Source organism: Micropterus salmoides, unplaced genomic scaffold, assembly GCF_014851395.1.
Source record: "Micropterus salmoides isolate LMB-PRFRI ecotype aquatic unplaced genomic scaffold, ASM1485139v1 Ms_hic_scaffold_10, whole genome shotgun sequence".
NCBI classification, from domain to species: domain Eukaryota; kingdom Metazoa; phylum Chordata; class Actinopteri; order Centrarchiformes; family Centrarchidae; genus Micropterus; species Micropterus salmoides.
In genome coordinates, this window is record NW_024040041.1 from 2934613 (window position 1) to 2961694 (window position 27082).

General features: G+C 43.1%; 2 protein-coding genes across 2 annotated transcripts; both read left to right on the forward strand.

The window, feature by feature from the left end:
- The first annotated feature begins 234 nt into the window (after positions 1-234).
- scaf1 (SR-related CTD-associated factor 1) lies at positions 235-15099 on the forward strand. Its single transcript, XM_038739646.1, has 6 exons — positions 235-422; positions 1706-5239; positions 10594-10676; positions 12371-12679; positions 13864-13992; positions 14213-15099. The coding sequence occupies exons 2-6, from the start codon at positions 1789-1791 to the stop codon at positions 14369-14371; spliced, it is 4131 nt and encodes a 1376-aa protein (XP_038595574.1). The 5' UTR covers positions 235-422; positions 1706-1788; the 3' UTR covers positions 14372-15099.
- A 718-nt stretch (positions 15100-15817) lies between these two features.
- Positions 15818-26874, forward strand: snrnp70 (small nuclear ribonucleoprotein 70 (U1)). Its single transcript, XM_038739647.1, has 10 exons — positions 15818-16019; positions 16381-16534; positions 16636-16698; positions 17780-17834; positions 17930-17994; positions 18096-18158; positions 19047-19128; positions 22675-22776; positions 25405-25504; positions 25594-26874. The coding sequence occupies exons 2-10, from the start codon at positions 16388-16390 to the stop codon at positions 26324-26326; spliced, it is 1410 nt and encodes a 469-aa protein (XP_038595575.1). The 5' UTR covers positions 15818-16019; positions 16381-16387; the 3' UTR covers positions 26327-26874.
- The last annotated feature ends 208 nt before the right edge of the window (positions 26875-27082 follow it).

Genomic DNA, 27082 nt, shown 5'->3' on the forward strand with positions numbered 1-27082 from the left:
AGGTGCCAGTAGGTTAACTTGATAAACCCAATTTTAAAGAAAGCAGCTTTTAATTGTTTTGAATGAAAATTTCTTACAAAATTCATCTTTGTTGAATTCATTTGAATTGACTGTGTTTGTAATATTTATCTGTATATCGCTATTTTAATTTCTTAATGTTCTCTAGACATCAAAAGAAGTCGGTGAGCAGTGAGAAGTATGACGGCGCACAAAACTCTAATTCCCATCATTCTTTGTCGTCCGGTTTGAGGGGAAGGATGGAAGATGGCGGCGATTGATGGAATGGGGCTGAGGTTGCGCGTTTAAAACGTCAAAAAGCAGTTTGTACTGTATTTTAACGGTTGATTTGATGTCTTAGCAAGAGATACCAGTAAATGCAAGACGGAGGCGTTGATCTGAAGCTGCAGATTACCAGACTAAAGGTAACTCATTAGCACAAAGACCATTTTGCTGCCTTTAGCTAGCTAGCTGCTCTAACGTTAAGCTAAATTAGCTACCTAGCTGAATACCTACTGCCGACACATCGTTAAACAATGTGTAACGTTACGTCATTTAGTAAATCAGTTGTAATTCACGAGCAGTGATTAATCCGGATTACAATTAATGTAATATAGAACGTTAGCTACGAAAATGTTGCGCAAACGTTATCGATAAAGCGTCAACATTATGGTTAACATTGACCAGGAGTGGGCACAGACCGTTACAGCAGAGGCTCTACCCGGGCAAAAAACCTTCACTGTTTTCTTTAACATCGACAAGGGTCAGAAAACACACAGGTCGAGATAGTAAATAGTACACAGAAAAATGAGAAACAGAACTCAAGATAATACAAGTCATTGGTAAAACAACAGCATAGACAAACAAAAGGCTGTAGATACACATCACGTGTGTTATTACACCAAAGAGCAGTTTTTCATTATGCTGCTGTTCCACACTGGACTGACTGTTCTCAGACAATTTTGTCCCCCCTAAGCCCCCCCTCTTGCAGGTGAAACCTCATGGCAGATCTAATACCAGGTGTGATTCTGGACTGTAGCCTGGCCAATACTGGATTTGATTTGGATTCCCAATCAAAATTCAGATAATAAATTGACTTACATAGCATAAACAACATGTTTTGACAAAGAGTTTTACTTATGTGACCAACATTTATTGGAGAAAAAAATAAACTTGTCCCTGTTATCTCGTGAACAAACAATGTAATAGATTATTTTCTAAATGACATAACATCTTTGGCATAACCGTTCTGACAGTTTTACATGGGTTTACATGTATACAGCATGATAAGCTAATATCAGCTGATAACACTGGTCATGCCAATGTAGTGGCAAAGCTGTAATATAGAGCTCACTGTTTACATTGCAAAACCTCAGTCAGGCTCTGTTCTGATTCTCGTCCCTTTATTTCCCCTAACAGTAGCAGAAAAGAGTGAGTACGATAAAGAGGGAAGATGTGGAATGGTGCAATCACTATGACAAACCAGTCCTAGCGTGGACATGTGTAAGATGCTGGATTGAATGATAATGTGGAATTTGTTGCTTTAGTCTTGCAAATAAATTGCAGTTGATCCAAAGTAACCAGCTTAGAACCCTGGAAAATCATTCTCAAACTCTTAAAGTGTCCACAAATGATCCCACAGGCTGTTTTTTCCAGTTAGATTTTCATTGTAAGATAAAGACTGCATGTGTCCTGTCCTTTCTGCTAGGGTTATTCCTGTGTGGCGTTCCCTGTTGCTACCATCCTCTGGGGCCCACTGTCTGACTTCTGCATCACCAGTTTTCCTGGCCCATGGACTTGACTCCAGCATCAGGCTTCAAAAGGAGGCCTGCTGCCTCCTCTTCCCCAAGTGGAGTAAGAGAGATTCCCAGGAGCCCTCCTCCCTGCTCGCCCTCCTTGTCGCTGTCATCTCCTTCGTCTGAACCATCCTCCCCCTTGTCTACATCCTCCTCTGTCTGCGCCAACTCGTCAGTTCATCAGAACCATGTAAAAGGCCAGACCCAGGGGACAGAGGTGGCCACCGTGTCCTCCACTTCTGCCTCTTCAGCGACGCAGTCCCTCTCCACACCCACACCCTTCACCACCTCCTCGGATTCCTTCCACACTTCAGTGCCGCCAAGTGGTGATTGTGAAGAAGAGGGCAGGAAAAGGGAGATGTATGATCCTTTCCATCCAACTGAGGGAGTGAAGGGGGACGAGGGGGAAGGGGAGAAATATGACCCCTTTGACCCCACTGGTTCCCCAGCATCAGACAGCGATGATGGGAGTGGCAAAGTGAGAGGGGTGAAGAGGACTGCTGAGAGAGGAGAGCAGGAGAAAGAGGAAGAACGTCCAGATTCGACTGACACCTTGACTGAGCTGCCAAGCCCCCGTCCGGCCACCAAGCGCCCCCTGAGGAGGAGAGTGGACCGTAGCAGTACCAAAGCTGGAGAAAAGAGGGAGAGTGCTGACTCTGATCACTCTGAGATAGAGGAGGGGGAGATAGTTGGGGCTGTTGACAGAGATGGAAGCAATAAGAGACCAGCTGGAGAGATCCTAGCCCTGAATTCTCCCAACGTCTCCTTCTTTGGTTCAAAGCCAGAGCGCATCCTCCGGGTGCTGGACGGGGATGGCTTTGTGTCAGTGTGCGCGGAGAGCAACTGGGAGACGGACAGGGAGCCTGAGGATGAGCCTGTGGTAGGAGTGGAGGATCTGAGAAGGAAGCTGGTCAGCAGGCGGAAGGAAAGGTATCTCTCCTTTCCTGCTTCTTCCCCGCTCTCACCTGAGCTACCGCCTCCTCCCTCCCATCCCCAAGCTTCAGCACCCTCTTCCCCCCTCACACCTCCTGCAGAGCAAGGCAGCAAGAACCGCAAGTCATCCAAGAGTTCCAAGGACCGTGACCGACACAAAAGCAAGGACAGGAAGGCTGAGGAGAAGGAGGAGAAAAGAAAGAAGAGAAGAAAGGACAAAGAGGGAGGTCGGGAGAAGAGCAAAGAAGAGGAGCGAGGGCACAGGACCGGGAAGGAGATTAAAGGAATGAGGAGCAGCAGGAGCAGTAGCCGCAAGAGGAAGAAAAGACATCACAGCAGCCCAGAGGCCTCCAGATCCTGCCACACTAGACACTCCTTTTCAAGCCTATCTGACGAAAGGCACAGAGAGAGGGAAAGAGATAAAGATAGAGACAGGGACAAAATTAGAGACAGAGACAGAATCAGAGACAGAGAGAGGGATAGAGACAGAGGACGAGAGAGAGACAGGGATGGGGAGAGAGAACAACATCGCACCAGTAGCCATAGAAGAGATGAAAGAGATCGAGATTCCAGCTCTCGAAGGAGGGAGAGGGAAAGGAAGGGAAGACAACATTCAAGCAGCAGAGAGCGGGGCTTGTCAAGTAGGTCCAAAAGAAGCGTGGAAAAGAGGGACGGTGATGGAGACAGGCAGCGCGAGAGGGAACGGCGACGGGAAGGTCGTCCGGTTGTCCCTCCATCTATCCAAGACCTCAATGGGTCTGACCTCTTTGCCATCAAGCGAACCATCACAGTCACCACTACCACAACCACCACCACGGTACCCGGCTCCCCAAGACTCACCCCGACCTCTCCCTGTCGGCCCACGCAGGACTCTGACAAGCCCCACAAGAGGAAGAAGAAGAGAAAATGGCACTCAGGTGGAGATGTGGAGGACCAGGGAAGTTGTCACAGCCAATCACGGTCGCTCTCACCACCAAGATATCACAGCTACGAGTCAGACCACTATTCAGATAAATTGGAGATTGACGTGTTATCTTTGGACGGTGAGGCTTTGGACTCAGACTACCCATCTTTGGAGGATACACCCCCTGCTGCCCTGCCTCCAGAACCACCTGTCCCCAGCCCTAAAACAAAAACCACCCCCAAGACTGGACGACATCACCCGAAAAAGAAATCTCGCACATTAAAGAAAATTGGCCAGTCCTCTTCCTCCTCCTCCTCTTCCAATCGAACCAAAAGCAAATGCCTCTCCTCACTGACGGTCACTTCAGGCTCTGCCTCCGTCTCATCTGGCCTCCCCTCGGCAAAGCGTGCCAGGAAAATGGGAAAGGACAAAGACCGGGAAAAGGGCAGCAGAAAGGATTTGGGTCGCTCTGGCAAATCCAAGAAGGAGAGCGGCAGCAGTCGGAAAGGCAAACTTCAGTCCAAAGTGTCTGTGCTGGTGCGGGAAGGCGTGAGCAGCACCACTGGGGCTTCAGTTGGCTCCGGAAAGCTGGGCATGGACCTCCTAGGGCCAGGAGGTACAGGAGGAGGTGCTGGGGGCTCTGTGGTGGGTGGCTCTATTGCTGTAGTTTTCTGCAGGGACAATGAGAGCAGGTCTCCGTTCCTCAAACCGTGCTCAGAGCCGCTGTCACTGGGCAGCCGTGGTAAGGATCTGAGTAGCATGGGAAAGCGAAGCAGCCTGGCTGCACCGCCATCCTCCTTAACCAGTCCCGCAGGACTGAAGTCCAAGAAAACAAAACCAAGCTCCATCACATCCACCTCCTCCTCCGCCTCCTCCCCCACCACATCGTCTCTGGCAACCAAGCGCCGCCGTCGGCTGGCAAAGAAGACGAGGGAAAAAGGTGGAGCTGCAGGGTCGACGGCTGGAGACGGCAGCCAAACAAAAGCCACGTCTGAGGGCTGGGGTGGAGCCTCCTTAGATGTTCAGTCAGCTGCGGGAGATGGGAGCAAGTCAGTGAGTCCTCATAGTGGCCAAGCTGGCCCTGCACCCTGTTCTTCTTCCTCCTCCTCTTCCTCTTCTTCCTCCTCCTCCACCAGTGTGCTCCCACCCTCCACCTCGCCACCCCACACGCCTCCGCCCTCTATGGCTCCTTTGCGGGACACCCGGGAGTCTTCGCCCGACTCTCAGACAGTGGACAGCAGCTGTAAGACTCCAGACCCTTCTTTCCTAGCTGAGGACTGTCCAACTCAGACCAGCCCCACGCTTCCCGCGTCCAGTCCATCCAGCCTGTCCCACGGAGCTGGTCTCGGCAACGCCTTGTCTACACCCACTGCCAAGCCGCCTCCACCAGATGATGCTCCCAAATCTCTGGGCTCGCCTCCTTGCTCGTCTTCTTCAGCAGGCTGTGGGCTTACTTCCATTTCTCTGCCTCTGTCTTCGTCAGACCCCTCCTCCTCTTCTGTGTCCTCCTCGTCTGCTAGTAAGCCTCCTCCCCCCCCACCAGCAGCGCCCACGCTCCCCTGGAGTCTGCAGACGGGGGTAGACTGTACCACTGGTGGAGTCCTAGCGCGTGAGTTCCCTCCAGAGATGTACAGAAGTCTGCCATGTTTTTACAAAACAGTCACACATTGAAAGGGCGTACAAAGGACTACACTAAAGTTGAATACTTCTACTAGTTGTACATCATTTCTTTATTTTTACAAAAACTGATTTCAGAGACTTTCAGATTCCAACCTTAGGCCAGTAGGGTTTTCCAGGGTCAGATTATTAGTAATCAACTGATATTTGGGTTGCGGTTACATTTACAGAAAAATTTAGAACAACTCAAACTCAAAACTTTGTTTAAATGCCTTTTAGCATGTGTTCAATTAAATGCTGCAAAAGAGTTTTCAAAATTATCTTAAAAATATGTGCAGGGAGCTCCCAGCAGCAGAGATGAAATTATATCAGCACTAATATGCTAAACGCTAATATATGCTAATATACTAAAGTACTCTGTCTCTCTCAAGTTTGGAGGGCGGCGTCTTTTTCTAGTCTTTCAAAAACCTAAAACACAAGAGCAAACGTGTGCGAGGAATGGATTTAAGTGGTTAGCGTCACCGGCTAACTAGCTCACTGCCTACTCTGGTTTTGTCCAATTATTAGTCGTTAGTAAGGCTGGGTATCGTTCAAAGATTTTCAATATCGATACGATACCTCGACTTTGATAATGTTTCCCGAACGATACCAATTTTAAGAAATCCAATTTAACAAGATTATGTTACCTCAAAATACTTTTTTAGTTTTTAGTTTCTTGACATTTTTCCAAGTCTCATAGACTCATTTCCTGTGCCACTGCAGTTCCAACAGAGGAATAAAAAAAGCACAAAGGAAGGAACAAGTTAAAAAACACAATAAATCAGTGTAAATAGTCTAAATAAAGTTTGAATAGTTTTCAGTGCAAATTAAAGTTTCAAGTCAGTATGTGAGGCTCTCTGCTGCATACTTCAACTGAAAACTGCGTAGTTTAATGTGAGTTAAACTTGATCAGTTACTCTCAGCGTTTTTAGCATCGATTAGCTTGCTATCCAAAGCTAAATTGGGTAATTTAGCTAACTTTTTCTTACCAGGGATCTACGTTAGATATTGTTTGGATGTTTGACTAACAATAAGTCACCGCGCACAGAAACATTAACTTAAGTAGTACACAAGCATGTACCACTACAAGTTACCCGATTTTGTTTGTTTGCTAAACGTCAGTCATAGCGCCACTGTCTTCATCAGTAGACTCGTTGGCAGTAGAGCGCTGAGACGATGACTGCACCGGCTCGGTCTTCTTGCTGTCGAAGACGGACCAACTTTCTGCTGTTAAGTTTATTCCATGCACAGTCAAGTGCTTCATACATCGCAAATGTTGCATCAAGCCTGGTGCAATGTAGCAATGCAACTTTTGATCTTCTCCGCGTCTCTGCGTGAACTAGTGTTTACATCACCACAGCCAATTACAGTCACTTTTAGATTTGGGCACATCAAGCATGCTGCATGCTTATTGGCTCATAGATGTTGAAAAAATAAAACCTTTAGGTATCGAAACTTGGCACTTTAAAATGTACATTTTACAAGCAGCACTCAGCGAGCCGTCTGTTGACAACAAGCGGAAATGATTCTGAATGTGTCGGAACAACCAGTTTTTTTTTTTTTCTGCCACTAATTGAACAATGAAGATTAGGTCTGCTCAGACTCTTCTCATCGACTAATGGTATAGTAGACTGTTGGGGAGTGTCCCTGCTACCTACAGTACCTCCTGTGAGATACCACTGCATTTGCTGAAGTCATGGTTTATTCCCAGGGGTTAAATTGGGAATTTGTTATAGGGCAGGGCGATTAATCAAATTTAGTTAGTTTTCAGTTCCGATTTTGGTTTGGTTATGATTTGGTTTATGAAAACAAGATAAAATATTTATTGTTCCGCATTCTGTTTTGCAATGATCCTCTCGTCTTGTCTTGTGATTGCAAAAACTGCTTTAACGTGGTAGTCACCCTTATAAGCTGAAGCCTACAGGGTTTTACACTGCATAAACCAGCTAGCGGGCTCTCTCTGTACTCACAGCTTTATAAATAACATATTATTTATGCCTTTCTTACTCACTGTGGGTTTAAGTAACTGCATCTCCTAAAAGACCAGATTTGAATTTCAGTTTTATGTAACACAAATTGTTAACTCTAATTGTTCACCTGTCTCTCCTCTGCTTCCTAAGCCCACATGCACAGAGCAAGCTGTCATTCAAAACTAGGCTTCTTCTTCTTACTAATAATTACTAAAGCTGAATATGTAAAATAGCAATAGATGTGACTATTCAATAGGGGTGGGAATCACCAGAGGATATTATCACGATATTTATGTTGCGATTCGATTTTATTGCGATTTTAAATATATTGAGATATATTGCAATTTTTTACCTTTTTCCAACTTCCAATTAGGTCCCTAAAGTCAAACTTTGTCAACATCTGTTTATCTAAAAAGGTACATTTCTCTGTTTGTTCATATCACTTTTTCAGTCTTCTACAGTGGGGGAAATAAGTATTTGACCCCTTGCTGATTTTGCAGGTTTGCCCACTTACAAAGAATGCAACGATCTATAATTTTAATCATATGTACATTCTAACAGTGAAAGACAGAATCCCAAAGAAAATTCCAGAAAATCACATCATATGAATAAATATTGATAACCATCTGATGAGGAAAAACAAGTATTTGACCCCCTGGACAAACAGCATGTTAATATTTTGTAGAAAAGCCATTATTGGCCAGCACAGATGTCAAACGGTTTTTATAGTTGGTGACAAGGTTTGTGCACATTTCGGCAGGGATGTTGGCCCACTCCTCCCTGCAGACAGCCTCCAAATCATTCAGGTTCCGAGGTTGTCGCCTGGCAACTCGAATTTTAAGCTCCCTCCAAAGATTTTCAATTGGATTCAGGTCTGGAGACTGGCTAGGCCACTCCAGAACCTTGATGTGCTTCTTCTTCAGCCACTCTTTTGTTGCTTTGGCGGTGTGCTTAGGGTCGTTGTCGTGCTGAAACACCCATCCTCGACCCATCTTCAGCTCTCTCACTGAGGGAAGGAGATGTTGGTCCAGAATTCCACGATACATGGCCCCGTCCATCCTCCCCTCAATACGATGGAGTTGTCCCATCCCCTTGGCTGAAAAGCACCCCCAAAGCATGATGTTGCCACCACCATGCTTGACGGTGGGGATGGTGTTCTTTGGGTTGTACTCGGTGTTCTTTGCCCTCCAAACACGACGAGTTGAGTTGAGGCCAAAAAGTTCTATTTTGGTCTCATCTGACCACATCACCTTCTTCCAGGCCTCTTCTGAGTCGTCCAGGTGGTGAATGGCGAACTTCATGCGGGCCTGTACATGTTTCTTCTTGAGCAGGGGGACCTTGCGTGCGCTGCAGGATTTCAATCCATGACGGCGTAGTGTGTTACCAACCGTTTCTTTTGTAACTGTGGTCCCAGCTGCCTTCAGTTGATTCATCAGTTCCCCCCTTGTGGTTTTGGGATGATTCCTCACCGTTCGCATGATCAGGGACACCCCACGAGGCGAGATCTTGTGTGGAGGCCCAGACCGAGGGAGGTTGGCGGTGGTGTGGTGCTTCTTCCATTTCCTGATAACTGCACTGACAGTTGATCTTTTCTCTCCAAGTTGCTTTCCGATTCTCTTGTAGCCCATCCCAGCCTTGTGCAGATCAACAATCTTGTCCCTGATGTCCGTAGAAAGCTCTTTGGTCTTGCCCATGGTGCTGATGTTGGATGCTGGTTGTTTGGGTGTTGACAGGTGTCTTTTATACAGGTAACGAGGTGAGACAGGTGTATTTGATGTAGATAATTGGTTGGGATTGGGGCTGTGTCTTAAAGAAAGACTAACTGGCTTGTAGGAGCCAGAATACTTGCTGTTTGGTAGGGGGTCATATACTTGTTTTTCCTCATCAAATGGTTATCAATTTTTATAAATTCATATGATGTGATTTTCTGGAATTTTCTTTGGGATTCTGTCTTTCACTGTTAGAATGTACATATGATTAAAATTGTAGATTGTTGCATTCTTTGTAAGTGGGCAAACCTGCAAAATCAGCAAGGGGTCAAATACTTTTTCCCCCCACTGTATATGGTCCTGTTAAGTTTTCTAGTGGACTAAAAAAGCTAAATTTTATTATTCTAGTACCAAAAAGTTAAAAGTCCCATCTGCAATTTATATAAAATATCGATACTTGACGTCCGTGTATTGATACAGTATTGCCATGGCAAATATCACGATACTATGCTGTATCGATTTTTTCCCCCCACCCCTACTATTCAACTCTGGGAACTGTACACCATCTGTGCGGTCCGTGTTTGGATTAACACTAGGGATGCACCGAATGTTCAGCCACCGAAATTAATCAGCCAAGCATGTCAGCCAAGTGTCTGAGAAAGACGCAAAATCCGCCGTTTGCAGACACTGCTCTGCTGAATTGTCTCCTAGCACATCCATCTGTGGCTGACTTCTTAGAAAAGGCAACAAACGGTCTGACCTGCTTTGAGTGTTTCTGTCACTCGTTTTTGAGAAGGCAATTAAGCTAGCAGCACCTACATTTGGAGTGCACATGTATTGAAGCATTTATGGTAACTGAAACAGCCCAGAGCGAGCAGACAGGCAGGTTAGCAACTTTATCCTGTCAGTCTGTCTCTTTACAAACATTGCAGTATGAGAGTCCTACCTGAAGAGGGGCTGTGAAGTCTTCATGTTACGCGATACGAGAACTACATACAACATTATTTATCAAACCGGGTCGGACTTGATGAATTTAGCGCGAGGATGCACGTGTGACAACATCTGGTTTTCAAAATAAGGTGTCTATACATCAAAATAAGGTGTCTATACAGGATGGAAATAAGATTAACTGGATTATATTCACAGAAAGTATAAAACATATTACATGTGTCCATTAAAAGTAAATGGACTCATGGAATTTACGTACTCGGACCCACCCACCATAGTCTCTCCAAATCCTGTGGGAAACACATTTTGACTATTTAATTTATGCAGTGGGGGGAAAATGGCAAAAATGTGAATGTACTTGTTTGGTATTCAGTAGTCAGCAATATTTTTCATTATATTGGGTTTCGGCTTTGGCCAAGAATTTTCATTTTGGTGCATCCCTAATTAACACAGGCACTACATGCACTTCCATTATGTGTAAAGACTCTTAACAACAGTATCCTGCACCCTTCGACAAGAAACGGAGTCAGAGACAGCGTCAGGACACACTTCAGTAACTTTAGCTAGTAGTCGTGGGTTGAGACTGAGCATGATCGGCCTTGGTGCGTGATGTGCCTATGGTGGACGTGGTTTACGCGTCCTTTTCCTGAAATAATGGTCTCTATCATTCTCCCTCTCAGTGACTGCTCTGCTCTTCAAAATGGAGGAGGCCAATATCGCCAGCAGAGCGAAAGCACAAGAGTTCATTCAAGCAACCAGCCAGGTGAGAGGGTGACGCTGAGCAGTCGTTCTCCTCAGTCTTCATTTGAAATAAATGTTTTTTTTTAGCACACACTCACTATGCTCACCAAAAGAAGCTTCTTGCGAGCGGTGGGATAACATTACAGGACTAGTAAAAAAGAAAAATGCCTCTGCCCCGGTTTGGGAGTATATTGGGTTTAGTCATGATGATTAAGGTGAGGCAGCCAACAGGGCAAAGCTGTGAGCACATCCTCTCCGTTCAGCCCACTGATGTGTCGGTATCTGTTGGCAACAAGTGTCACCAGTTCTAGCAATACTTCCAGTCCATTAATCTTACAACTAATTATTGATTATTCTAAAGGTTATTTTTGGTTATTCAATTAAAATAACAAGTTGTCCAAAACAAATATCAAACCTGTCTCATTAATATTTCAGTATATTGTTCATTCACCATCATGAAAATAAGACGCATTAGAATAATGAGAATAGTGGCATATTTTAAAAATGAGTCCAATTTCCACGTCACTGCTGTGGTATGATATTAATAATAATTACAGAACTTATTTGTCAGATGCCGGATCAGAAAAATACTGGCCCTCAAATTTAAAAGGATGCTGTGATACAGATTAATTTTATCACTGTGTAACCCTTTCTCTGATTTCATCACTTTCATCACATATGCTGTAAGATAATCACCGGCAAATGCATTTTTGCATCAGTGTAGGGCAAAGAATGTAACTGAGCCGATTTACAGACTGTAGAGACACAACAACAGGCCATTAAAGTAAACACTTTAAGGGCAGTAGATAAACAATAGCTGCAATTTGTCTGTTTTCTAGTGTGGGTGTGGGGTGAAAAGGGCACTTAAATGCCAAGTTTGTTGCCTAAATTTGTCTGATACATTCTGTTTGAAAGATGGCTTGTTTTGGTGAGTTACTGATTATCCTTCAAAGTAAGTGTTGTGCCAATTGTATTTTTAGAACCCAATTTTGGTTTGGTTCTTCTTTTTTTTAAATCTGATTCCCACCACTTTTTAAAATTCAAAATAAATGCACATAAAGTCAGAGGTTTAAATCAGAACTGCTGTACTGCTATTATATGTACACCAATAACCCTGTCGGCATGTGGTTCTGGCAAGAAGGGGAAATCCATGTAAACCTCACATATCAGTCGCAGTCAGATATGTGAAGTCCTTCTATTTGTTAATGAAGTTTGGATGTTGTGCAGTAAAATAGGTTTTGCAGTATCCACACACGTTTTATTTCCCCCACACTAACCTTAAACTGCAGTCAGACCAAAATCCATCAAGCAAAATTTACTTGTATGGTGCGGCCAAAGCTGAGGCAAACAGGAAACAGCGTAAATGGGGTTGTAAATGTAAACTGAGAGCTAGCATGGCTAACAGCGGTCCACACAGTAAATTATAAATTATTTTTTATCAAATATTTCACAATCATTAACCTGTCACTGTCGTTGCTTTCACTGCAGTCAAGCATCACCTCTGCTGTGCAGTTATAAAACAATATAAACAGTTTTAACGTGAGGTCAAACCCACCTTTCTCCAAACTGGATGTGGGAGAGCCTTGAGATTTTGTGGGGAGGTGGGTCAGTTTGTGACGGGATGCAAGTGTGTGTGACCTGTTCCACACAGCAATGAATGGGGAGCAAAATCGGGTCTGACTGTGCCATTACTTTATCTCATGTCTCTTCATGCAGATCCTCTCACAGGCCAATCAGAGCCAGTCTCAGCAGCACGCTCCTCCCTCCTCAGCCTCCGCCTCCTCCTCCCAGATCCCTCCCCCTCCCTCTCTCCCTCCGCCTCCTGGCCTGAGCCCAGCACAGTTCATCCTCCACAGCTCCCTCCCATTGGTTGGCTGCACCAAAACTCCACCCTCTCTCCTGCACCCCTCCATAGGTGGTGGATGTGCGCAGACCCCGCCCTCCATCATACCTGTGGGGCTGTCAGGAGTGACTGGGAGCTCTGGTGACACTGGATGGGACAATGACAGCAAAGACCCAGATAAGGTAAAGTAGAAGCTCATGAACAGATCAGGGCAATTTGCTGTCCTTCATGTTACATATCCCACATCAACAAACATTCAGATAGATAGATCTGAGATGTATAAAGTGCAACTGCGCATATTCAGAATGTGCAATTCACAAAGTGTAAAACATACATTCATTATAGAAAGTGTAGCTATCCAAATATATATATATTTTTGATTTAGTATTTGGATAGAAGGTAAAGAAAACATGAGACAAATAAAGTAGTCCTAACCTAAAACCTAACTAGATGAAATGTGAGCTCTGCACTATTTCTTCACCCTTGCTTCTGAATGCTACGATGGTCTCAGGCCCCATCCACACTTCTCTGTTTTTGTTTAAAAATGCGAGTTTTAAAACAAATCCGATCTCCGTCCACAGCAGCGTTTTAGCTGCGTATCAGAGTTGATCTCCGTCTATATTAAAACGACTGAAAACGCACATCTACTGGCCGTTGAAGCAGACATGAAGCATATGGTCTCTTCTTTGGCGAAAGAATAATGTAATGAAGACGAAGAATCACTCCAGATTTTTGTTCTTTTATGCATGGACGAATAACGAGCTGGGGCTGTTACTGAATGTAACACGGGAGTTAAAAGCGGCTGTGGTGGCAGAAAACAGACAAAGTAAATGGCGACATGCAGAGTACAAGCGGTAGGCTTTAAGTGAGAGAGTATCTAAAGAATTTCCGAATAATAATAATAATGTAATGGCTCACATAGAAAATTGCCCATAATGTAATAATACAAGGTTGTTTTTTAGTCATTATACAGCACAAGGCTGCACAACGAAACAAAATTTGTAGTTCCTTTATGGTTCATACAACATATAATTAAGTGTAGGCCTATATTAAAATATGGTAACACACAATAAAACAATATATACAGCTATTTATATACAGTATCTCACAAAAGTGAGTACACCCCTCACATTTTAGTAAATATTTGATTATATCTTTTCTCTGAAGAAATGTGCCACAGTTACGCCTTCATTCTGTGTGCATTTATAGTACATTTACTATATTGTAAGATGTGGTTTAGTCGTACTGTTACCTTTTTATTCTTGTGTAGCACTTTAACTGTTTGTAAAAGCACAATACAAATACAATTGTATTATTATTATTGTAGTCTCATTAATTGAACATGTCCGGTACCTGAATTCCCCAGTACCTGAAGAAGCTGCACACCCAGGAGCGGGCGGTGGAGGAGGTGAAGCTTGCCATCAAACCTTACTATCAACGCAAAGACATCAACAAGGACGAATACAAAGACATCCTCAGGAAAGCTGTGCATAAGGTCAGCCTCAGCGCACACATCTAGTGACACGCGTAGCATAGGAGAAAACTGGTTAGTGAAGTTAGTGTGTGTACATCAATGCACATCTTACTTAATGGGTTCACAAGAGTTTAGTGTTACTACTTGGAGTTCGATTAATGCTTAAAAACTACAGTGTATTGTAGTAAAGTGTACTACTTGTATTGAAACAGGCTATTTAATCATATTGTCATTGTGTCAGATCTGCCACAGCCGCACTGGGGAAATCAACCCGGTCAAAGTCAGCAACCTGGTAAAGCTGTACGTCCAGCGCTACAAATACTTCCGGAAACATGGACGCAAAATGGATGAGGAAGAGAGGGACGACAGGGAGCCGGGAGTGCTGCATTCCTCTGCCTGATAGGAGACTCTTTTTTTTTTTTTTATTTTTTTTAATGTGCCCCCATACCGCCTTCTGCTGGGCCATCCACAGATTTTTTTTTTTTTGTGTGTGTGTGTCTAATATTTTTCTTGTTTTCACATCCCACCTTGTCTATGCTTTTATGTGATCTTCTGGAAGTTTCTCCCGTTATTTCTGTGATCTCACTGTAAATATGTCTCACATACAAAATGTATTATGTATACAATGTTCAGGAAGTGGATGCCTTCCTGCACAACTGTGTGATCTAATATAGTCCAGTACACAAACCCTGCAATAAATACTACCTTTATGAAGCTTATAGTTTTTGATGAATGTGTCCATTTAGCAGCTTCCCAATGGTGGTGCTAATTGCAGGGTTATTTTTTCAATAGCATTGGATTAGGTGTTCATGTTCATTTGTCTACCCCATCCTCACGTGTATCATTATCCAAGCTGAGCAACACCAAAATGTGTTGTACAATACTGTAAGAACACTACATCACATTTCCCCTCTGTCTGTGTCTTTGCATACTGTATGCAAGCTGCAGCTGTCAATGAGCTGGACGGCTGAATGATGATGGTTCAAATACATTGACACTTGACCTCTCAGTTCTCTGATTCTGCTGTCTGTGTTTTGTGTGCATGTGTTACTGAGGTTGAGAAAGTGGCTGAATCTCTTTATAAAATGACTTGACCAACAAAATATAAATGTTGCTTGAAAACCAGTACACAGCAGAATGGACTTATTTATTTAGACTGTTTTGTGTATTTGCATTACATGTCGTCCAGTATGTATTGGATAAAACTTGTGTTTGAATAATAATAATAATAATGAATAATTAGTTCTTTATCAGCATTGGTTTAGAAAGCTCTGGCCTTTGTTGCTGACACTACAGACTTATGATCTGTAGTAATCCAAAAAGATAAACAGTTGCTGGGTTCATGCAGTTATTTCAACAGAGTTTACTGCACGTTAAACAAAGCTAATACAATCATTGTGGGTTATGTTTGTAGCCTCATAGTTACATTTTTTTTTCATCATTTGCAAATGATGTGTGAAACTGACAGAAAAGGTCTTAGATGCAGGTTACCATTCTGAAGCATATTTAAAGGATTTAAAGGATTCCCACCATAAGGAGAATGAATATGATGCCATCTGTTACAAAGTGGCATAATCTGAGTGGGTGGACAGACATTTCCCCTTAATTTCAACAAATGTGGATTACTCTGTTTGTTTGAATTGGGATTGAGAACAAAAGATTTAAAGCTTAATTGAATTTTACATGTAGGCACCTTTATTATGGAGACAAAACACTGTATTGCCCACGCTACTTTTATCACAATTGTGGTTCAAAATCAACATTGATACTTTACCGCCAGTGTGTGCGTCTGCTCGATTTTCTACCGGCACACTTTACGGCGGGTGTCGATTTACGGCATCCCGCCATTTTCTTTTTAGAGAACACTACCAGCTCGCACACATTCAAGTGTTTGTCGATACACGGTGTGGGCGCCCTTAGCGGTCAGCTTTCAACTTATTGTTTGTCCACTTTTGCGAGAGTATATAGGTCCAGGAGACCTGCGTATATTGTACGCGTCTTCCTCTGGTCCATGGTCTGACATTTATGAAGACATCGGAGGAGAGAAGGTAAGAATCACACTCCAGGGTCCTTGTTAGCATAGTTAGCTTGATGGCTAAAGCAAATGGCTCCACTAAAGCCTCAAAGCTAAACTAACGTTACGGTGCAGATATGATAGCTGGAGTGAAAACTATTATCGCATAACTTGTATTTGTAGTATTCACGTTATGTTTTATACATATAAAGAGTAATGCTTGCCCAAGCGACGAAACGCTCAAGCGTAGCACACGCTACCAGGGAAGTTAATAAAGACAACAAGCTAACTAGCATGCGAGCTTCCGTTGTTGGTGTTGGCCTGCCTTGACTGGTACGTTACAATTTTGCAACGTGTCTGACATTAGTTGTCGGAATTTATATATCTTTATTAAGGTGAAGGATGACGCAGTTTTTACCCCCGAACCTGTTGGCCCTCTTTGCGCCGCGGGACCCCATACCTTTCCTGCCTCAGCTAGAGAAGTTGCCCCACGAGAAGCATCACAACCAACCGTACAGCGGCATTGCACCGTTCATCAGGCACTTCGAGGTGAATGTTTAATTTTGTAAAATTCGTGTCCTCTGTTTATGTCAGTTTCTTCAATGGCTCACTGTGGATATTGATATCGCCTTATAACCCTTTGTGATCAGGACCCTAGAGATGCCCCTCCACCAACGAGGGCAGAGACCCGTGACGAGCGGCTGGAGAGAAAGGTGAGAGACGAAATGAAGGGCCACAACACGTACTTAGTAAATGCCCCCTCATATTATGTGAGAGTTTGGTTCTGGCTTGGGATGCTACGTGTGTATATGTATCGGAGACACCGCTGACTGGCTGTCCAGAAGACTGCAGGGTTTCCCCACAGGATGTTATGAGACTGTGGTGGGTGGACCTTGAGCCCTCCTTGGGGTTCCAGGGGTGTGAAGAAAGACAAGTATATTTATTATTTTATATATATTTTATATTTATATTGTATATTCTAAAGCTATATGCATCAATTAAGTGTATTTAAGAGCAGAATTAAGAAGTTGGATCTATGACGAACATTGTGCCCTTGTCAACAATTTTGTGCTTCAGTAAACAATTTAATCACAAACACAGTTTTCCCTCAGTTTCTGGATGTGTAGGTACTCTGGTGGGTGGGGGCCGTGGTGTCTAATCATTTTCACATGATTTTTATTTAAAAAAATAACACGATGTGGTTTTAATAACACAAGTGAAATAAATGTGCTCACTGATGAAGTAAGCTTGAAGTGATCCTTCAGTCATTGCCTGTGTGCCATGAAACATAATAATTTTGTAGGTTTTGTTTGTTGTTTTCTTTTCATTCAGCTAAGGCGCTCTGGAAAAAAGCACTTTGGCGCTGCTCCTAATTGCGGGATTTTTAAACGTGAAAAGTACAGATTTCTAATTGGCTTTTTTTCCACAGATGTCCCCGTAAAGTTAAAAAATAATGTAGCTGGTCTCTGTGCTAACTTTTCCCCCAAGGAGTGCTAGATGGGCAAAACAAATTGAGCACACAAAGAAATGTAGGAGCCCAGTGAAAAATGCTCACGTAGCACAGTTTATTAAAGGGATTTTTGGGGCTAGTCAGTGATTACCTGCAGTAGGTGGCGGTAGACGTGTCCCCAGTTTGGAGAAACAGACTTGTACCGGCATGGAAGCTAAACACATTTTAGCCATTTAACTGAAGTCCCACTGGGGAAAAATCAATATTAGTTCAGGCATACGCTATATTTAGAATATACACTCAGTGGCCACTATATTAGGTACCTGTTCATTTTTGTTTTGCAGAGGCGAGAGAAGATTGAGAGGAGGCAAGCAGTGGTGGAGACAGAACTGAAGCTTTGTGAGTTTTCACAGTGGTGTGCAGTTGAAGTGCTTTTCTCTGCATATGGTTTTTTGGCTTAGACTAATCCTGCGTTCTTATTTGCATTATGTCAGGGGACCCCCATAATGATCCCAATGCACAAGGGGATGCCTTCAAGACATTGTTTGTTGCACGAGTGGTGAGTACACATCAATACTCCAGGTTTGTGCATTAAGCAAATGTAGGCTAACTATTTTGTAAAAGCCGTCGATGTCTAACAGAATTCTGCTTTTGTTGTAGAACTACGATACCACAGAGTCAAAACTTCGCCGCGAGTTTGAGGTTTATGGCCCCATCAAACGGGTAAGTTTGGCTGCTCTCTGTCACTTGTTCATATGTATGCAGTAAGGGTACAAACTACACTTTAAATTACACCCACGTAGCGCTGGCTGACAGATGGTCAACTGTTGAGCAGGCATCGTGATTGTAAAACCCCTAATTTTTCACATAATACCTCCTATGTGAAAGCAGGTTTTAATTACCATGAACATTATTATAAATTTTAAATATACTTCCCTCAGAATTCTCTTCTCCCCACACACACAAGAAGCCTGTACCTCAGGTAAACACACTGGCTTGACCTGCCCCACTCTGTCTCTGCCCTGCCCGTCTAATCCATAAAAGACTCAGAACTCGCCTTTTCCGTATTTTTCCACCCGCGACCCGTTATCACGGCGCTTGTGGCCCTGTTCACTGTTGCTTTACCTGGTCCGTGCTTGTAAAATAACCACGACTGGAACGTCATAGGCTACCAAGTTTTTAACAGAGTGAACACACGTGGCACAATATTGACACACAATTTATATTTCAATATCCATGTTAATTTTGATATTCTTAAACATATGTTAAAACAAGTAGTAGAAAAACCCATCAAATAAGATTCATAGCATATCTAAATAGGGTTGTGTGTTTTTTTTTTTTTAAACACAAGGGTTTATTTCAACTGGCATGTTAGACTGAAACAACATGAATAAATATCTACAGAACAGGACTTGTTGTACAGTATAAAATGATGATCATCCTGCATGTTCTGTGATGTTTAACGTTACTTACAATTTACAATCGCATTGAACTCGCTCCTCTCCTGAACCCACTGTGTCTTTAGTCCTTGTCGGAGCCACTGTAAATCACCCCAGTACTGTCTTCCCAAATCACATAGCTAACCAGTGTCTCCATGCTTGTTTGTTCCAGATTTACATAGTCTACAACAAGAGGACGGGGAAACCTCGCGGCTATGCATTCATTGAGTATGAGCATGAACGAGACATGCACTGTGAGTACCAATGTAGAGCACTTGGACCAACACATTCTATATATAATCACATGTTCATGGAGACTGATCTCTGTGACATGCAGGGTGGTTCGTCAGTTGAACCCCCTTTCCTTTATTCTATATTTTGGTAATGACACTGGGGTGGCAGCTTTCTCTAATACCTAGGGAAGGTGACCGCTACCTAATGAGCAAATTGATGGTTATGGCATCAAAGTAATCAGAGTACTTCTAATAGACATATCTTCTTCAATTTGCATGTTGATATCCGAGTCCGGTGGTTGTGTGATGTGTGTCTGTGTTTGATGCGTGTCATCAGTTGACTAATAGTGTGGTTGAGGAGGGGAACGGCTTCATTCACTGGGGCATGATGGGAAAAGTGGGAGGACCGAGAGGTAGAACTGTGTCTTTCATCTGTGAAGCTGAACATCTTTGCCTGTCAAAGGGCACATTGTCTTTTAACTGTTGGGCGTTGTAGCTCTGTGGAAGAGCAGCTCTCCTGGCTGGACTGTAATGGTAAGCACATGGTCAGACTGGTCACCAAGCAGTGAATGGGGTTTTTACCAATGTGTCAAGGACTGTATGGAAACCCATCTTTTGTATGACTAGGCATTGAGCTTGTTTGTCTAAGTTTTTATCGGTGGTCTTCAACCCTGGTCATGGTGAGATTAGTTCAACTTCACCACACTAGTTGGATATTATAAGTTGGTGATGACGCCATAGTGAAAAATGGAGTACTGTCTCATTTAGACAAGTGAATGGTGCCATCTAACACAATGACACCATTCTGGGATACTGGTGCGATCAACTCTTCAAGACCAGAGTTGCTGAATCACAGGAAGCATGTAGTCACAGCAGGGGGTAAACTGGGGGGGAATGTGGGGCTAAACAGTATATTAACTGTGTGTTGTTCTCATTGCCACTGCAGCCGCCAATCTGTGATGGCTATTGGCCAGAGCTGGCTGGCAGATGATGATGGTTATGATACATCTACACCCTACTACCACAGCTCAGTATATGGTTGGTATAATGGGTTTGTATGATGGGTAAGATTTCTTTCCACCCTCCATCTCCTACATAGGGAAGAGGAGCTACGTTCAATGGGTAAAGCGTCTTTTTTTGCAAGCCCTAAAGAGCTTTCAGTAGTTACTAGTAGGATCTTAGGCTTTGACCATTGAACGCACCCCTGACGACTAGTGTATGAAATGTTTCCCAATGATTCAGCCCTTTATGTTAAAGCCACCTCGAGTTACTGAGGGCTCAAGCTTTGCAATAGCAATGACTTAGCTGCATGGAGGGACACAAGGTCACCGAACAAGAAACATCAATCCAAATGCGTTGTTCCACTGCAGTCAGCCCCACCAGCATCTTGTGGAGTTTGTTGTGATTAATGCTGTGCAGATTCACTGAATCTGTCGCAGCTTTTCAGGAAGATAGTGATGCAGTTTTCAGTCTTTCTTGTTGCGTAGCAAAACCATTGCAGTAATGTGTAAACCTGTCAGCAGGAAAGGCGCGTCTAAAGAATTTAGCAATCATCATAATGCAGAAATACTTTTATTAGAAGTAAAAATTATGTTCACAAGTTACAGTATGATTTTTGTCAGCAAATTCAGAAACAAATGTGTTCGTCAAAGGTTCGTTAGAATTCTGTGCCTCTCTGCAGTTACCTGCCAATTCTGTCACTGTCAGCTGGTTTAGTTGAGAATTAACACCTCATCATATCTGCCAGGCTCAAGTGGTCTGCTAAATATCAGTACCAATTAAAAAGGAACTACAAGATGTAAGTAATGGAAGCTGGGCATTAACTGTTAGGATTGTCCAACTAATACGTCTGAGCTGGCTTTAATGGAAAAGGCAGATGAGGGGAATTTTCTTGGTAATCCTGCTAAATGGGCTCTTCATACATTACTTATTCACTACATAACTAAAGGTAGACACTAATTAACATAGCTTTAAAGATGAATTCATAACACCAGTAAGGGCAAGATTTTCACGGTAGTTCCTACAGTTTCAGCTCATGACAGGTCACTAAAGTTTAGACACTGGATGCCGTAAATCAGTTTGTTTCAGGCCACTTACATCTAAGACATGTCAGTGATAGAAACATGACTTCATTGAATTCTTGGTCAAAATTTTAAGTTTCTTTCTCATTAGTTCGTAGGGGTTGTGATAAGGCAACTCCTGTAAGGAAGGTAGTCCCGTTTCTCTTCTTTTTTTTTTTTTTTTTTTTTTTTTTTTTGTTTTCTTTTTTCAGTTGGTCAGTTTTGGTAGGACTGGTGGGGGTTTGGTAAGGCCCTATCATTGGATGGGATGTTGTCATCCTTCGTGAACACAGGAAGTGGACGGGTTCTGGTAAGGCCCCTGGTAGAGGTGTTGTGACAGGATTCTGATGCTGAGGGATTTTGGTAAGGCCCTAAGACTGGGGCAGAGACTTTCATTAGGCAAATGAGTGAGGGACTGTGGTAAGACCATCAACTGTATAGTATGAGTGAGGGAGTTTGGTAAGGCCCTCAGAGTGAATATGTGAGGATTTGGTAAGGCCCTCAGAATGTATATGTGAGGATTTGGTAAGGCCCTCAGACTGTGTGCTATAACTGATGGGTTTTGGTAAGGCCCTCTTCTTGGACTTGGAAGCTTTACCCTCAGGGATCACCACCTCATCAGACCAGTGTAGCAGCCAGGATGAGCCGCCTGGAACTTGCCAAGTACTTCCATCATACAAGATGGATCAAAAGACTGTTGTGTGGCATAATGGGATGAGGTGTGGGACAAAGTCTCAATGTACATGAGGTTGGGAATTTGCCAAATGCTAGAGACTCCTTGTTGATGAAAGTGCCTTACTCTTGGTGGTTTCCATCATGTTGCTCTCTTGAAGCTTGTAAAAGGTTTCAACAGATTAAAGCCACTTCAACAGAACAGTCTACTGTCATATAATGTTTAAAAATCTTGTACTGTTAATAGTGCGTGTGTGAGAGTGTGTGTGCATAATCACTAATTTAGTAAGCATTAGTAAGATATTAAACGTCAAAATCAGGAACCTTGAAGCAAAACGCCTCGCACAGTGATTTTTCAGACGTAACATTTCAACTGTTGGCAAACTGGAAAATCAGTTGCGTGTCTCAGATAGTAAATAACACTACATACAATTATGCTGACAGCAGTGCTTTGAATTGTAGATGAGATGTCCACTGCCCCAGCGGGTCATGTTAAATTTAGTAAATGCACTGTAAAGAGCTGATGTAAGACAATGTGGCATGCCTGTGTTAGAGATTGAGCATTTACCAAGTGACTACAGTGGACACTTTGCAACACCACTGTTATTGAAAGCTGGGTAGTAAAATGATGCAGATATAAATGTAACGTATGAGTCACTCATCGGGTGGAAGAAAGTCTACTCCCATTATCCTTCGGCTTTTGCCCAGAGAGCAGCCATCTCGGCCTCGCCTGCTCCTGGTCAGTATATTAATGCACTGTTTGTTTCCTTGGCCACTGATGCAGTCCTGCTCCTATCTCACCTCTGTCTTCCCTCTCCCCATTCCTCCTCTCCAGCCGCCTACAAGCACGCAGATGGGAAGAAGATTGATGGTAGAAGGGTGTTGGTGGACGTGGAACGAGGGCGCACTGTCAAAGGATGGCATCCTCGCAGGCTCGGTGAGCTGCCTTTTTTTCTTTCTAATATTAAACTTCAAGGCTGTATGCTAAGTTCTCATTTGAACATAAAGACTAACCTACCCTCCACCAAACCAATAAACAGAACTCAACCAAAACAAGTAAATGGGCGATGGAACCAGAGCTGTCTAAACAGTACTGTTAAAAATTAAGCCGTGTGTAGATGTCATTGCACTTTCATATAGAGCAGTTCAAACTAGGGCTGCAGCCAACGATGATGAAGTACTTTTGCTTGGCGGCGGCTTACTTTGGCTAGCCTTCAACTCAACAATCAATCATGATTTTAGTTGAATGCTAAAGTTGCTGTTACCTTGTCTGTGGTCCGCTGGCAGAACACTGGCTGCTTTCTGATGACAAAAGTTTCATTTTACGGTGGACGGACAGTAACATTACAGAGTTGTTTTCTTTAGCTTGAAATAATCCCATACTTTGGACACTTTCTTCTTTTGTCCCTCACTGTTTTCTCTCTCTTCCCCCACTTTGCAAACAGCTCCATCATAATCACGTCGTGTTCACAGCGTAAACGCGATGTGCGACGGTAATAAATGTCCCTGCGGAACACTGTGCTGTATAGTTATATGGATTAAAACGAAGCATTGATGCAAAGAATTTGTGTCTAAGCATTTTATGAATCAATTTTATCGATTTAATTGAATTGTTTCAGCCCAAGTTCAAACTGTACTGTTTTTCTTTAACATCTTACATATAATTAATAGGGCACTAAGAATTCTGCGATACAGGAATGCAGAATTTGATAATAAAAATGAAATCGGCTGTTAAACGCGGAATATCGTGGAATCTGCTAAAATGTAGGGGTGTGAATCTTCACTGGTCTCACGATTTGATTTTGATTATCCTGTCTTTATTCCGATCTCTCTGAGTGGGAATCTCTAGGAACCTTTTTACAATTGAGGGCTCCAATGCGAATAAAACGAATAGGATAAGATAAGATTTTTTTCACTGACTACTTTGTACTTTTTAAAGCAAAGTATTTGTAATTATCCAATGTAGTAATTACATGCAGTTAAAGTCTTAAGGTAATAAATTAATTTTGCGAAAATTAAGGCCATTAAAAAGTATTAGTCTTAATTGCCATTTAACAAGGTATTAAATTTTGTATATATTTTTGTCAATGTGAACATCCTTTTTGTCCAAAGTCTGTTTGCTAAGTGTGGATGAACATATTATATTGCATAGCCAAAATTACTAAATAGGCAGGACGTAACGTCTTCTAACGTTAGGTGCATGTATCTACCAAGCAAGGCTTTCAATCTCATACAGCCCCTAAAAATAGATCTTACACCACGCCAGACTTCCGATGCTAATCATTAAACATAGTCAGACTGAGCTCTGTGGCTGCTTGAACAGCCCCGTTACTCAAGAGCAAGATATGCTGTCAGCAGGTGAAGTGGTAAGACAGAAGACGACAGGGAAAATATAAGCAGCGTTTGGGTTTGGCTAATGTTAGCTGGCTATTTAGCTACATCTGTGCCTCTTTTATTGAAATATGTTTGACTCTTCATAAAGCCGATGCGCTCTTCAGTGTCCCTTTTTGCCACATCACAGCCTGGATGGAGCGGGACTTTCTATTTTTTTTTTTTTTTTTTTTAAAGTGAGTGCTACAGCAAACATTTGAAATGCTGACCTCATTGTTCTGCATAAATAGTTGACTATTGAATTAGTAGCCTACTTAAAATTAAGTTGGAGACTAACTACCATGTAGAACATTTTTCTTGCACAAAGTTAATGAATAAAAAAACAACCCCAAACTGAGCCAGCTGTAACTGGAATTAAGTGGTAAGCTATATGCTGTACTATTATATGAAATTATAATGAAATATAGTAACATCCTATAATTATTAATATCAAAATAACAATTTACTATTATATTAACAATATACTCTTAACATAATGTTATATTATACTAATACTCATTTCTACTAGTTCTTCCTCCAGGATGTGGACAGAGCTCCTGTAGCAGACAGATGCCATTGTGCCAATATGTGCTCCTCCTGAGAGCAACATGTTCCCCTTGTTCTGTTTTTACTAAAGTCATTGTAACACTGGCCAGTAGTCTTGTTTACATTGGGGTGGGTGGCTGCTGGTGTATCGTGAATGCAACCCTGGTTCTAAAACTACACAAGCACCAATCACAGTAAAGTTTGTTTGTGATGACTAATCAGTCTCTTAAAAGCTCTTTTAAATGTCAAATTTTTCAAAACATCTGTTTCAATATTTTAAAACAATTTGACAATATCTTAAGGCCAATGCCGAGTGTACCGATACAAGGGTCTTCACTTTCAGTCCTCCCAATGGTTTCACATTGTGGTTGAACACAAGGAGCATACATATAAATATGTATATAATAAATAGTTAAACTTTGCGTTACTTGAACGTTTTTCAGTGTGCTCTTAAATTTTTTCATGGTGTGCTCCTTGGGGGGAAAAAGGTTAGCGTAGAACCCTTTTTGAACACAGCCTGACTGCAGGTCTAAGGGGTGCACAGTTGGACAGGTTGCTGTCAGTGTTCTGTCTCTAACTGATGACAAAGTCTGAGCGTCCTCACTTAACACATTTGACTTTCTTATGCTTTTGCTTTTTTTTTTCTTAGGTGGTGGATTGGGTGGCACTAGGAGAGGTGGAGCTGATGTTAACATCAAGCACTCTGGCCGCGATGATGCATCACGTTATGATGATCGCCCCCTGGGGGGGTGAGAACTTTCAGAGAATATCTGTTGTTTGGCATAAGATTGTGTACCGCTGTGTATAACACACTTCACTTTGTCCTTACTACTCTTAGTGATCGGGAGCGTGGAGGAGAACGGAGGGAGCGCAGCCGGGAGCGTGACCGGGACAAGGACAGGGAACGCAGACGGACCCGATCCCGCGAACGGCGTCGACGTACCCGCTCCCGAGAGAGGGAGAGAGAGAGGCCAGTTGGAACAGCTGAGGAAACCCCCGTTAGTGCCCGGCGTCGCGACAGAGAGAAGGAACGCGGGGGGGCAGCAGGAGGAGACAGCAGGAGTAGGGAGAGGAGTCGGGAAAGGAAGAGAAGGAGCAGGAGCCGAGATCGCAAGCGAGACAGGGAGCGAGGCAAGGGGTTGGATGGGGAGGAGGTCAGCCAGGGAGACGTTGCCCCTGAGGGCGGAGAGCGCATGCTGGAGGAACATGAGGGAGAAGTGGGCGAGGGCACGGAGGAGCGTAGAGACAGGGACAGAGAAAGGGACAGGGACCGCAGGCGCAGCCACAGGGACAGAGACAGGCGCAGGGGAGACCGGGACAGAGACAGGGAGCATAAAAGGGAGCGAGGGGAGAGAGACAGGGGGGACCGCAGAGAGGAGCGACATGGCTCCCTACGAGACGACATGGGCCCCCAAGATGACATGGGCAACGAGGATGAGGGAGGAGCACCACCACACATGGAGGAGTACAGTCAGGATGGGATGATGGACCAGCAGTCAGTGCCATCAGCTGACGGCTATGGCTCCAGTGAGAATGGTTACAAGATGGAGGCACCAGGAGACGAGTACTGAGATGGCCCCTCTCCCAGCAGATTCCCACTCATAAATAAGTTGTTTCATTCTATACTTTAACTTGGCCTTTAACTTTCTGCCAAGGTACAGGAAGCCTAAATGATGTCGGGGCTTCCTCAGTACCGATCTTTAACTAGCTTCTCTCCCATCTGTCAAGAATCTGACATATTTCACTTGATATTGTTGCATGCACAGTTGATGCATATAACTGATTTGATCTCACAAAAGTTGCAGCTTTTCTGCAGTGCCCAACTAATCCGTGCCACTAAATGTTATCAGATTACCTTAGTTATTCAAGCTAGGTATGTTTTTGTTCCCCCCCACTTGGTTTTGGATTAACTGTAAAAACAGAGCGCTATTTGTTTTTTAGATGGGTAAATTGTGTTGTCTTATTATTTCCAGATTCATAAAGCAGTTAGATTCTATGCTTATTGGACCCAGTGACCAGTTTCTGCTCAATGTTTGTGAAATTGAAGGAAATGTAGTATTGTGAAAGAATTGAGGGCTGTTCTGTTTATTCATTCTTGAATAAAACATTTTTAATTATGCCTGCTGTTTGTATGTTAGATTTGCAGGGCCAATTTAATGTCAAGTCTCCTGTGACTTTCACCAGTGTCAAGCATATACAAAAGTTACCTGATACATTTGTGAAAAAGGGTCATCAGCAGTGTAAAGTTACAGGGTATGTATTAACTGGGGTATAAAAATGGATAGATAAATGTAACAAAACAGCGAAAGTAGTAGAGCAATGATTGC

What these genes read in the sequence shown, in the direction of transcription:
- scaf1 (XM_038739646.1), top strand. Translation starts at nt 1,789, where the DNA reads ATGGACTTGACTCCAGCATCAGGCTTCAAAAGGAGGCCTGCTGCCTCC. An exon ending in CACTGGTGGAGTCCTAGCGC is followed by an intron (nt 5,240 to 10,593) that starts GTGAGTTCCCTC and finishes TCTCCCTCTCAG; the next exon opens with TGACTGCTCTGCTCTTCAAA. An exon ending in TCAGGAAAGCTGTGCATAAG is followed by an intron (nt 13,993 to 14,212) that starts GTCAGCCTCAGC and finishes TCATTGTGTCAG; the next exon opens with ATCTGCCACAGCCGCACTGG.
- snrnp70 (XM_038739647.1), top strand. Translation starts at nt 16,388, where the DNA reads ATGACGCAGTTTTTACCCCCGAACCTGTTGGCCCTCTTTGCGCCGCGG. An exon ending in GGAGACAGAACTGAAGCTTT is followed by an intron (nt 17,835 to 17,929) that starts GTGAGTTTTCAC and finishes GCATTATGTCAG; the next exon opens with GGGACCCCCATAATGATCCC. An exon ending in ATGGCATCCTCGCAGGCTCG is followed by an intron (nt 22,777 to 25,404) that starts GTGAGCTGCCTT and finishes TTTTTTTCTTAG; the next exon opens with GTGGTGGATTGGGTGGCACT.